The sequence below is a fragment of the Amblyomma mixtum genome, chromosome 2 (assembly GCF_055824585.1).
Source record: "Amblyomma mixtum isolate Tamu chromosome 2, ASM5582458v1, whole genome shotgun sequence".
Taxonomy (NCBI): domain Eukaryota; kingdom Metazoa; phylum Arthropoda; class Arachnida; order Ixodida; family Ixodidae; genus Amblyomma; species Amblyomma mixtum.
The window spans coordinates 274,697,016-274,709,229 of NC_143013.1; the positions used below are offsets into that span (position 1 = coordinate 274,697,016).

General features: G+C 46.7%; 1 protein-coding gene across 1 annotated transcript in view; it reads left to right on the forward strand.

Annotated features, from left to right (window-relative positions):
- Positions 1 to 12,214, forward strand: part of Smg5 (Smg5 nonsense mediated mRNA decay factor) — a 43,976-nt gene that overhangs the window by 14,243 nt on the left and 17,519 nt on the right. Inside the window, exons 8-13 of the mRNA XM_089574044.1 lie at positions 644 to 718; positions 1,357 to 1,490; positions 4,552 to 4,698; positions 5,902 to 5,976; positions 8,309 to 8,372; positions 11,859 to 11,979. Coding sequence (XP_089430170.1) covers positions 644 to 718; positions 1,357 to 1,490; positions 4,552 to 4,698; positions 5,902 to 5,976; positions 8,309 to 8,372; positions 11,859 to 11,979 — 616 coding nt within the window. The remainder of the gene's footprint in view (positions 1 to 643; positions 719 to 1,356; positions 1,491 to 4,551; positions 4,699 to 5,901; positions 5,977 to 8,308; positions 8,373 to 11,858; positions 11,980 to 12,214) is intronic.

Sequence of the window (12,214 nt, forward strand, 5' to 3'; positions counted from 1 at the left end):
AAATAGAGTCCCTCTGGGTGATACCCCAATGCGTTGCGGTTTGGGATGATGCGAACAATTTCTCAAGCCACAACGGATTATGCGAACACACGAACCACCAGGCGCCCGCCAGCAAGTTCCCAACAATGATGATGCCGTTCAAAAGGGGCTGCTTAGTGACATGTCTAAAGAAAAGGCCACAACGAGTATTGCAGACTTTTCCAGCCTAAAATAACTGATAAAAAAAAAAACGGATATATCGTACCCCCTAGTACAAAGCAGCACCCAGCAAATAGCAGGCGACAGGGTATGGCGCACTACACAACTTGTTAGGGATGGAACGAATGAGTTTCATATGTAGTGCATGACAGATGGCGCAGCGGTACATTTTGCTGTTGTTCTGCTCTACAGATTAAAGCATAAAAGGGTGCATGCAAATCTCGATCTGCCTCAACTTAAGTTTTCATTTTCATCTGCTAAAGTACTTTGTTAAATTGCATGTGTATGTGTGATTGGGAAATTTTTAAAAAGTGTGTTACTTGGAGAGTTTTATTAAATTGAGATTCGAGTCTTGACTGTGCAACATTAGCTCGTAATTGCAGAGTTGTTGACTGGTTGTGAGTGATGGTCTAGTGCTAATTATTTGCTGTGCAACTCGATGCAGGTGCACACCATCAATGCTTTTCACGAGCAGCTACCTAAGACTGTGTGAACAGTTCTACACATCCAGTGACATTAGGTGAGCAACCTCGGTGATTTTTGTGCTACCAAATTTTTTTTCTTTGCCAATGCAAGTGTGATGTCCGCAGTATGCGCAGCACCCTCCCTTTGTGCCTCCTGATTTCTTGGAATACTTGTGCAGATGTTGATGCTGGGCTATGTAACGTTTGTGATTACTGGCCTCATCTCTGTGGCACTTTGCAAATCATGGGAAAAAAAAGCTGCGCTGATGTTGTGGTTGTATTTCATATCACAAAGAACCTGTTCTGGAGGCTCCTACTCTGGTCGGTCGGAGTCTCACAAGCCTGCTGCCACACCCACGTAACTGTTCGACTTTTTGCACAATGCTAAATAGTGTCCACGTGTAGCGGTACTGGGGTTAGAGGAAAACCTTTCTTGATTTTTTTGCCAGTCTTTCTGGCACAGAACACTTTTGTGTTGGCGTCGCACTAAGAGCCCGGTTGGCACAGTTAAAAATAAATCATCAAGCGCTTAGACTTGATTGGCAGCAAATATTTTACCACCAACCCATATTTGTGCTTAGGCTTGGGGTCACTAGTTGTCTTGTACTCTTCAATACCTTCTTGTCCTGCTCAGTGGCAAGTCTGTGCTCTTGTGCAACTCTGACTTGCATTCATTGTTTCCCTGCCTGTTCAGTGGTCTGCAGAGCCTGTGCGAGGACTGCTTGTCTCAGCTGGTGTCCATTTTGGAGCAGCCTGAGCAAGAGGCTAGCCTTGTATTTCAAGCTGCTGTCATGGCCATCATCTGCACTGACAAGCTACACAAGTCAGGTGACCACTCTCATGCCCTCTCCTTTTGTTGCTGGCTGAGTTCCTTTGTACAGTCATATCTTGCTGCAGCAAATGCTGCTACTATGAATGTTCCACTGCAGTGAGGTATTTTTGCTTCCTCGTCAGCTAGCCATATGTGTAGGGGGTTGGACTTTTTGGTTTGAACTGGAAAAAAAAAAGATAAAAGTACGCTGATCCAGTTCTGGAAATTTGGTTTTAACCGAATAAGGACAGTATTCTCGCACGCAAGGCATATCTAGGTGGCTGCTTAGTACGAGTTGCGCTCAGTCAGTCAAGGGGAGCCAGGAGCACGATGAGGTGATGGTATAGTGCTGTATAAGCATTGCAGTTGTGAAGTTTTAGGCATTGCTGCGTTAGCTTACACGCCCTTGCAGACCGGAGAGCACCATCTCCTCGCGCCTGTTAGCTGAGAACTGTTTTTTCCCCTATCATCACCCACCTAAAACAGTCAATTAAGTAGGTTTATCAACTGCATGCAGGACAGTGGCAAGAAATGTCATGAAAAAGTACCATGTCGTTACTACCATGACAGCTGACTGGCAGTCGCATCGCTGCCATCAACATGCAGACTACATGGTGCCTCGCCTTCTTGCTCAATCCAGCGCAACAAGCCTACGATGTATTAACCGAGCCCTTTGAAGTAAACTTACACTTGCATTTTTGTCTGCCAGCTACCGTATAAACTCGTGTAAGGGCCGCACCCGTGTATGGGCCACACCCCGTTTTCCCGAAGGAAATCTTTAAAAAAAATAAATCCATGTAAGGGCCGCACCCGAACTTTCCATGACCCAGGCGGGAATAGCCTTCTAAATGCACGCGCCGTGGCCTCCGCGATCGGCTCCGGCTGTGGACAATGGTGCACTCGATCGCGGAGCGCTTGATCGCGGAGCGCTTGATCGCGGAGGCCAAGCACGCGCACAAGAGCTTCCAAAAACCGTCCATGGATGGCGCCTGAGGCCGGAGCCATCATCATCGGCAATTTTTCTCCCCCGCGCCTTCCCGTTATCTTTCCTTCCTCCATGCGTTATCTACATCGGCATCAGTATCGCCAGCTCCAGCCTTTTATGGCGTGTTAGCGCGTTCACCGTAGTTGTGGCTTTCGCATGCTGCCGAGCATTGCAGTTTTAGCACGATGGGCAAGAACCTTATCAGTTACACGGCTGGGAGTTAGCTCTCGAATGCGGCAAGCGTGCGGCGGACAGGGAATTCGACGTGGCCGAGAAGTGCGTCCGATGATCGTGCAATCAAAAGGGTGCATTGAGAAACACAAGCTGCAAAAAGCGCGCTTTCCGAGGCAAGCAGTGCGAGTTTCCTGAACTGGAAGAAGAGCTGCTCTGCCATGTGATGGAAGTGCGGAACAACGGCTACGCATTGACGGGACATGCTGCGCGGCTTCATTGGGATGAGCGTGCACCAGAGCACAGCACCAGCTCAGAGTCGAAATACTTCGTGAGTGACGACTGAACGTAGAATAAATGCCGCTCATTCCCTGATTGGTGTGTTTTTGCTTAAAAAAATTTTTTTTTTCGTACGTCGCGTGTACGGGCCGCACCCCGAAAATTGGCCCCCGAATCTGGAAAAAAAAGTGCGGCCCTTACACGCGTTTATACAGTATTTTGTTTACTATATTTTCACAATTCTAAGCACCCTCTTTTTTGCGAGGAAGAGCGTGTAGCCAAGGCCGTGAGGCACAGTTGCGTCGAACTGGAGTCGTTGGAGTCCCTAGGTGGCGCAGTGTCCGCAGCGCAATCTCTGAATTCTTGTGTTGCTGCGTTTCGACACTACACGACAGATGGCGGCGCAGAATGCCAAAAGCCGGCCAAAAGCGACCCCGATAACTCTCTGTCAGCATGTTGTCACGTGGGCCTGGTATTGGCAGTGCTCGGCAGGACACGTGGAAGCGGGTCCAAGTCAACATTGTGATCAAGTCATTTAGGAAGTGTTCGATTACCACCCACTTAGACAGAACGGAAGACTACCTGCTGTGGGGTACTGAGAGCAGCAGCTCAAGCGATGCAACGAATTCGAGTGGCAGTAAGAATGACTGAATATCAGACACAAGCAGTGGGTTCACTGCCTGCACATATTTTTCTTTTCAGTGGTTGCCAAATAAAATGTTATTTCTCGTGCCCATCTCGTTGCGATATTGAAACCAAAGAGGGGGGGTGTCATTTTAGAGTTTTCGAATCTAAGCACCCTTTCTTACTTTGGGCATCGCGATCGTGAAAAAAAGGGGGCGCTTAGAATCAAGTACATATGGTTACTTGCATTACTTTAATGACGGTAGCAATTCCTTCTACACAGTCAGCTTCAAGTACTACCATTTTCACATTAATTGCTGGTAAATAGATTGTTATGCTGACAAAAACGCTGATATAGACTCTAAGTCACATAGGATCGCCACATTAAATCACACATAAGTTAAAAAAAAAAAAATGAAAATTGTGTTCTGAAACAGTGAAAAAATTCTGCCGTATATTTAAAAACGAAATGTCCAGCCCCTACGTATGTGATAGGATTGACGAAGTCTTTCCCCCATGCAAACAATTTTCATATCTAGGTTCTGCTTCAGCGAAGTTTGTTTTACAGTATAAAACAACTTGAGATTTAATTTTACACTATAAGAAACACAATGCTGCCATTTAGATTTCATTTTACTGTGTAAGAAACACAAGACTGCCGACTTGTTTATTTTCGCACAAGAGTACGGAACCCCTTGGTTTCACCAAAAATAGGTGCTGGAGGGCGCACACAAAAAGGGCAGCTTCCCACATGTTTGCTCAAAGCACACGGTGGCCATATTTTGCATGTGGAAATGCTCAAGGCTGGCGCAATAATTGAGTAATGCATGCTGGCAGGGTCGGCAGGGGTTTTGTGTATATTTGGCCGTATCCCAAAAAGTGCACTGAATTAGACCATAGCAGGATTTCATGTCCGGCAGGCATTGTGTTTCGGCTGCACTGGCAACGTGAACAGTCAAGTGCCTTAGAGCCGCGACTGGTCTGCGCAGTCCAGCTAAACAAGGTTGGCTTTGGTGCAGGTCCACACCCCCTGAGCAGTGCTTCCGCTGCCTTCACGCTGAACATGTTCTCCCACGTGGTTGTCACGTGCACTCACCTGGTGTCCCTGTGCTCCCTGACAACACCACCACGGAGGCACGAGGAAACCACTGGCCAAGGCGACACTGGTGAGCCCATGTTCCTTGCGTCCGCTCGAAGCATGCCAGCCAAGTTTTATGTATCCCAGCGCCTGTGACCTAGCACTGACCTTATTTATTATGACCGCTTCCACTATTTCAGTTGTCAGAATGTAAATTCTTGTCACTGTATTACGCCAGTGATGAATGCACCTCATATTTTCACAATTTGGGGGCAAGAGCACACCGGTTGTGCAAGTCAGTGATTCAGTGTATGTACTAGGCCACTAGTGATGCAGGCATTCTGTGGGTGTAGGCTAACTGGTTGGTTGGTTTATGGGGTTTAACGTCCCAAAGCGACTGAGGCTATGAGAGACGCCGTAGTGGAGGGCTCCGGAAATTTTGACCACCTGGGGTTCTTTAACGTGCACTGACATCGCACAGTACACGGGCCTCGAATTTCTCCTCCAAAGAAATTCAACCGCCGCGGCCGGGATCGAACCCGCGTCTTTCGGGCCAGCAGCCGAGCACCATAGCCACTGAGCCACCGCGGCGGCGGGGTGTAGGCTAACTCATCGTCATCATCATCAGCCTGACTACACCCACCGCAGGGCAAGGGCCTCTGCCATGTCTCTCCAGTTGACCCTGTCCTTTGCCATTTGCAGCCACCATATCTCCGCAGACTGACCGGTGTGCTGTAAAAGTGCCTGACAGAAGGTTGAGCAATGCTTGGTCAAGTTAGCTGAGAAAATTAAGGTAAAAGAGCTGGTAAATAGTGTAGTTACACTGAGGCTACATGTGCTAATCTGGTCAGTGACCATTCTCGGAACTGAGCCAAGGGTCATCAGAGGTAGCAGACTGTTTATCCTTTACTGTAGTGCTTTCTTGGAAGAAGCAAAGGCCATAGTGGCGGTTTTCATCCGCTGTTGGCAACTTAAAGGTGGTCACTCTGGCTTCGTCTTTTCTTTTAGGTGTACGTAGGAACTTATCCCTGTCCTTGACTTGGCGCATGCTCTCTTCACGGCATCTCTGGTGGTCTTTATTAGTAGCCGTACCGAGAGTGGCCAATATGTTTCCTAAGCATGTAACACCATGCATGTCTGCCTAATAAAGCAGAGAAAAAGAAAATATAGTGCTGTAAGTCACAGGCTTCTTGCAAGTCAGTTTAGAACACTTTGATATCTTGTTCTGTTGTACGTCGTCGTGCATGTGGTGGACCAGTTGAGTGCCTCACAGTGGGAGCTTGCTGTGCAGATGCCAGTGCAGTCCTGGAGCCATCAGCTGACCCTGCCTTGCCAGAGAACACCAACACCACTGCCACCACTAACGGTCAGGCTCCTGATATTTTCTTGGTGCCACGACCATATAATACAAGAATATCTAGCACTACAACAAAAATACAGAAATTATACTGCATTTTATACTGATGGGTCAAAAACTCATGCTCATGTAGGAAGTGCAGTAATACAAGGAAAAAATAAAAATGCAGTACGACTGCCCTCATGTGCTACAGTTTTCACCGCGGAGTGTTATGTTATTAGTGTTGCGGTACAGAAAACAACAAATGAAAACATCAAAAACAGCATCATTTATACAGATTCACTGAGTGTCCTTACAGCATTAAACTCCAAAAATGCCACGGAGCCACTGATAGGGAGCATCATACACAATATAGTAAAGGTCACAGCACAAAAACATGTTATAAAATTCTGCTGGGTTCCCAGTCACGTTGGTATTAGGGACAATGAGAGAGCCGACATGCGTGCTGCACAAGCCAGAACCATGGAAATAAAACATGTGAATTTGCCTCCTAGGGATTACATGAAGTTAGTACGTAGCAAACTAAGAGCCAAATGGCAAGCTTCTTGGGAAAATGAAGGAAACAACAAGCTGCATACTGTGAAGCCCATTTTAAAAGAATGGAAATCAAGCCGCCATAAAGAGCGTTTTATCGAAGTAATTTTATGTTGTTTACGCATAGGTCACACACACATCACACATAGCTTCTTATTAACAAAAAAAAGCCAAACCTGTGTGTGAAATGTGTGGTGAGGAGCTCACGGTAAATCACATTTTAATTTCTTGTTCGCATCTCGAAGAACTTCGAAAAAACATTTTTACGGTATTATACAATGAACACATTCCATTTCATCCCGCATTGCTTTTAGGCGAGCAAACACTTGTCGAGTTTTCACTTGTTTGTAAGTTTCTAAAGAAAGCCAATGTTTTAAACCTATTTTGATGTAACCTCTATACACTTAACATCATCTAACCTTGCTTTTGGCGCACGATAGCCATAGTTGCTTATGCGCCATAAAACCCCATATAACTAATTTTCTTGGTGCCAGTGAAAGGGTGAAAATACATCACCATCCTTAGCTGGCATTTCATTTCCATGACAGTGGTTAACTTTGTGGTTTCATCTCAGAACTCCTGACATGAATTGCAAGTCATTTAAATTTGAGTGGTCAGTTTAGGTTGCATGATTTATAAAGTGTCATTTTGAAGTGTTCTTACCCTTGAGAAAGCCAAGCACCTCTCTGTAGGATGCTTGTACACATGCAAAGAATGCGAGGTCCTGGCATTAGTTGGTTTCAAATCTATTTACTACCGCCAGCTTAAAAGGTGAATGCACTACTACTAGGCTGTCACTGCAGTGTTAGTATTGTAAGCTTTTTTGAGCACAGCTGTCTCTTTTTTCTCTTAGTCTTTTCATTTTCCTTAGGAGAAGCAGTGCCCCTTAAATCATAAAATTGCCTTGTGCTTGCACTCTGCTTCGTAACGTGTTAAACTCGGCAACAGCTGTCACTGTGCTGCTGCCTGCCTATTGTTGACATCCAAGGCCTGCAGACTTTGTGGCAGTCTATACTGCCACAACAATCACAGCATGTACACAGTCACATGATTGGCACTGGTCATGTGATGACACATGAGAAGGCGTTGCGGCCTGAATCCGAGGGGAAGGCCTCTGTATAACAGCTTTTGCTGTAAAAGAATTGTTTATTGATGTCTATTGATGTTTTACGTCCCAAAGCGACTCAGGCTTTGGGGGACACCGTGGTGAAGGGCTCCAGGAATTTCGGCCACCTGGGGTTCTTTAATGTGCGCTGACATCGCACAGTACACGGGCCTGTAGAATTTCATCTTCATCAAAATTCGGCCGCCGCAGCCGGGATTGAAGCCGCGTCTTTCGGGCTAGCAGCCGAGCGCCGTAACCACTCAGCCATCGCGGCGGGTCATAAAACAGTTGGGTTAGGAAAAGGGACTCCTAGATCCTTCCCATGGCAGGGACCTATTGCAGTGGCTCAGGGGCTTTGGCGTTAGGCTGCTGATCCCAAGGTCGCGGTTTTATTCCCGGCCGCGGTGGCCGTACTTTGATGGAGGCAAAGTACAAACGCACCCGTGTGCTGTGCGATGTCAGCACGTTTTGAAGAGCCCCGGGTGGACTAAATTCACCCAGGGCCCTCCATTACAGCTTTCACTTTGGACGTTAAATCACAAATTTACGATTTCCTTCCTGTTCCAGTGTTGCCGCACACATTCCAATGAGTGACTTTGCCGGGCACACTAAAGTCCCATTTAGCATGCCTTGAGCTATATGACACTTTGCGCTGCAGCTCTGCCGTCAGCCCTCATATGCTGTTTTTTTTTATGGCTGCAGGCTGGGTTCTGGGCACTGAAGCAGAGCAAGGGTCATCGTCAAGCGATACTCCTCCTCTTGGCAGGTGGGCGCAAGTTTCTTTGAGTTATGCTATTCCTGCTCAGGCATTGAAATGGCTGTCTTCATTGCAGCCTGCCTGCTTGTGTTTGCAGCTGTGCAAAGTCATGGAACTCCAACATAGTGTTCATTCAGGTCGTGATCAGAGATGGTGTCGTTTTAAGGCGGAAGCCTTTAATGTCTCATCGTTGTAAGCAGCAGTTGTCGACAGAAAATGTCACGCTTTTCAATTGGTGGAAATGGTCGTGACGTCACAGTGCGCGAATTTGAAACGGGGCCAATTGCACTTTGGCTAGTAACCATACAACCAATTGAAGGGATCGTATAGTGATGCTCCAAGTAAGTGGGACTGAGCTTAGTTAATTGCTTAATTACCCAATTAGCCTAATTAGCTTTACTACTCAGGCCATATAAATAAATAAAAGCGATTAAGAAATTGGTCGAGCTCAGGAATCGAACCCCGGTCTTCGGCGTGAGAGACGAACACACTACCCACTCCGCCATGCCAGCTCGATGGTTTGGAATGAACAAAGGCGCCTCTAGTGAATACGGTGTCTGCACTCACTCTCATCCTCCTCCATTCCCTTTCGGCGAGGTTTAGGTGTCCACCGACAAATGAGAGACACATCCATTTCCTTTCCTCAAAAACCAATTTACCGACGAGCGAGGCGTAGAACCGAATGGGCGATGGCGTTCTATGGACTTCTTGGCAGCGTTGCAAGACGCTGTCGCGTTCCACTCTTAGGGGCGAAGCTTAACATCTTAACCACACATCAGTGACCACACTTTAGGTCAAAAAAGTGCCCCCCTGAATTTTGACGGGTGTCCACCGAGATATGTGAGACAGTTACTGCGTAATTTCCTTTCCTCAAATACAATTTTCATTTTCTTCATTACGGCTCCTCTTTATCTATCTTCTTTCACTCCCACCTCCCTTTCTCTACGGTGCGGTTCAGGTGTCCATCGAGTAAGCAGAGAATTACTGCGCCATTTCCTTTCCTCAAAAAGCGTTGCGTTCAAAGGGCAAGGCATCGCGCCGAACGGGTGGTGGCGTTCCGTGGACTCCCTGGCAGCACTACAACGCGCTGTCGCGTTCCACTCCTAAAGGCGAAGCTTAAGCGTCATTAATTAGCCGTTAATTAGTATTCGGGCATTAATCCGTAATTAACAATTAATTAGTGATTTGCCATCACTTAGTAATTAGTACTCAAATATATGTGACGCTACCAGTGCCACAGAAACAGCGAAGGTGGTGCGGAAAACGCTTCCGCCTCTACCCACTTTAGACAGTCAAAGTGCCCCTGAATTTTTTGGTAGCAGTGCATCTAGCAGTATGTTGTGGAAACACTTTACTTTGTGACAACAGTGGCACTGCTAGTTCAGGCTCTTGTGCAAAGAGACATTTGCATGGCAGTCCGTCATGGAGTCTTGCTTTGCTTAGATGGAGCTTCCCGCTTTGACAACCTGCAGTTTCTTTATCAGCGTGTGCAAAGTTTCTAGGAAAAAACGTGTAAAGCTTGGAGCCGCTGCAGTGGCTCAGTGGCTATGGCGCTCAGCTGCTAACCTGAAAGATGCGGGTTCGATCCCGGCCGTGGCGGTCAAATTTCGATGCACGCAATATTCTAGAGGCTTGTGTGCTGTGCGATGTCAGTGCATGATAAGGAACCCCAGGTGGTCGAAATTTCCAGGGCCCTTCACTATGGCATTCTCATAGCCTGAGTTGCTTTGGTATGTTAAATCCCCATAAACCAAACCTAGTACATGAACCTTGTAAAAAAGAACTTGTCAGTTGAAAACAGCAAAAACCGGGCTTAGCAAATTGCAACAAATGGATTCTGTATCACTGTAAAAAAATTTTAAGCTTATTGTGTTATACAAATTGAATAGGCACACAGTGCTTCTACCACATAATCAACTGTTGTGTGTACACATTAATTATTTCTTCACCTCCAACCCTCTCTTTTTTTTACTGTCCTTAATTTTTTGCCTTCCTTGGTATTTGTGCGGATTCTTTCACTGTTTCTTGTCTTGTGAACTGCTCTAATGTCCATGCTGAGAGCATTCATTTAATATAGGAATGGACGCGTTACAAAAATGGCAACTTTGCGGGAATCATCATTGGCGGCTCTGGTCAGTGTTTTCTGCCATTGTTTGGGCACCCATGAAGCGTGACATCTGCACTAGCTTCTGTGCACATGCCAGATGAGCATTTGCAGTGGTCGAAAGACTTCAGTGTCGTCCCTGAACACTTTTCACAAAGGCAGCTGCAAGCTTGCTGTGACGCGCAAGGTATGTAAGGCCTGTCAGCTTCAACACAGCTTTGTGAATCCTACCGTGATCCATCGGCCATCTGTGCTGCCCTATCATCCTGCAGATACCATACCTCTAAGTACATAACATTACTGCTTCTTTTCACTTCTAAGAAATCTTGCGCTCCACTACCCTTTCTTTGTGTACCTGTATAGTTGCTGAAGAGCGTCTGTGGACACTCAAACTGTGCGAACACTACGCCTTGCATGAAAAGTCGGTAATGCATTTAACTTTTTTTTACGGACCATGTAACTGCACAGAAAATGTTTGTAATTGTGCCATGACTTAATGTTTTAAATTTTCTTGACCACCCTGCTTCCGTGCGCATGTCTTACGTTTCGCTGGATGCAAAAAGGTAGAACTCAGCGCATTGGCATTGCGCAAAATGCATTTGGCGTTCCTGTGTGCCTGAGAGCAACGCAATTTTTGCCAGCAAGTCGGCCCAGAAGGGTTTCAATGGCCCGAAGAAGGGCTAGTTTCCAGAATCTCCAAGCAACAGGATAAAGCGTGACTCGCTGCAGGACTTTGCGGGATGGGTGAAAGATGTGTGGTGCACGATCTTGTCTGCCATGGTCAACGAGGCTTCAAGAAGTGCGTAATTTCAAACGCCATGGACGGCGCTGAGGATGAAATGATTTTGGCCGTTGATAGCGAAAGGAGCCTGCAGACAGCGATGTTGAGTCATGGCGATTTTGCCAGCCAGATGGGGAAAGGCGAGCGAGGCAGCGGCACTGTTTATGTCATCATGACATTAGAGCAGTTGAAATAAAGGTTGGTTGTTCCAAGCAAGAAGTTGGTTTGTTTCTTTATCGAAGCATGACAATCTGATGCACGTTAGAATCAAAAGCATTGCACTTTTTTTTTTCTGGCTGTGAAAAACTGTTGCATTGTACATTAGAATCATGTAAACATGGTGGCAGTTCAGGAAGCATCCTATATATGAGCTGTTATGTTGCAAGCAGACTGCCTATGCATTGCAACTATGGTACAAGGAATGCCCATAATGCTGTGTTCACAGTGTGGCAAAATGTGGACGTCTCTAAGATTGCCATTGGTAGTCTAATAGTCATCCTTAGATGGCCCGTTTGCTGGACATTGGGGCTCGCACTCCACCCATAGTGCTTGCTCGCTCCCTGAACATGACAGTGACGGGTTGAAAGCACAGGGCCTTGTGTGTTTGCAGTGCTAACGAAGACAGTGACGTGATATCTGCCGAGCTGTCGCGCATTGGCCTCCTGCCAACGGTGAAAGTGCTCTGTGACTGGCTGCTGGGACGTGCTGACATCATTGGACCCTGCACACAGGCAAGTGTGCCTCCCGTGGTTGGACATCAGTCATTTTTGTGTTTTCTTGGTAGTCTCTAGCTGCAGTTTTTGCCGCTGATTTCTGTGCAGCCCAAACCACATTCAATTAGTAGGGCAATCTGTTGGGCACTCCATCTGTTGGGTTTTATGAGAGAACCTAGTGCGAAACATGGCCTTGAAAGGTGATGTGATGACGTAGCCCCTTACCTTGTGCGAGAACCTCCTGCCCTTATCC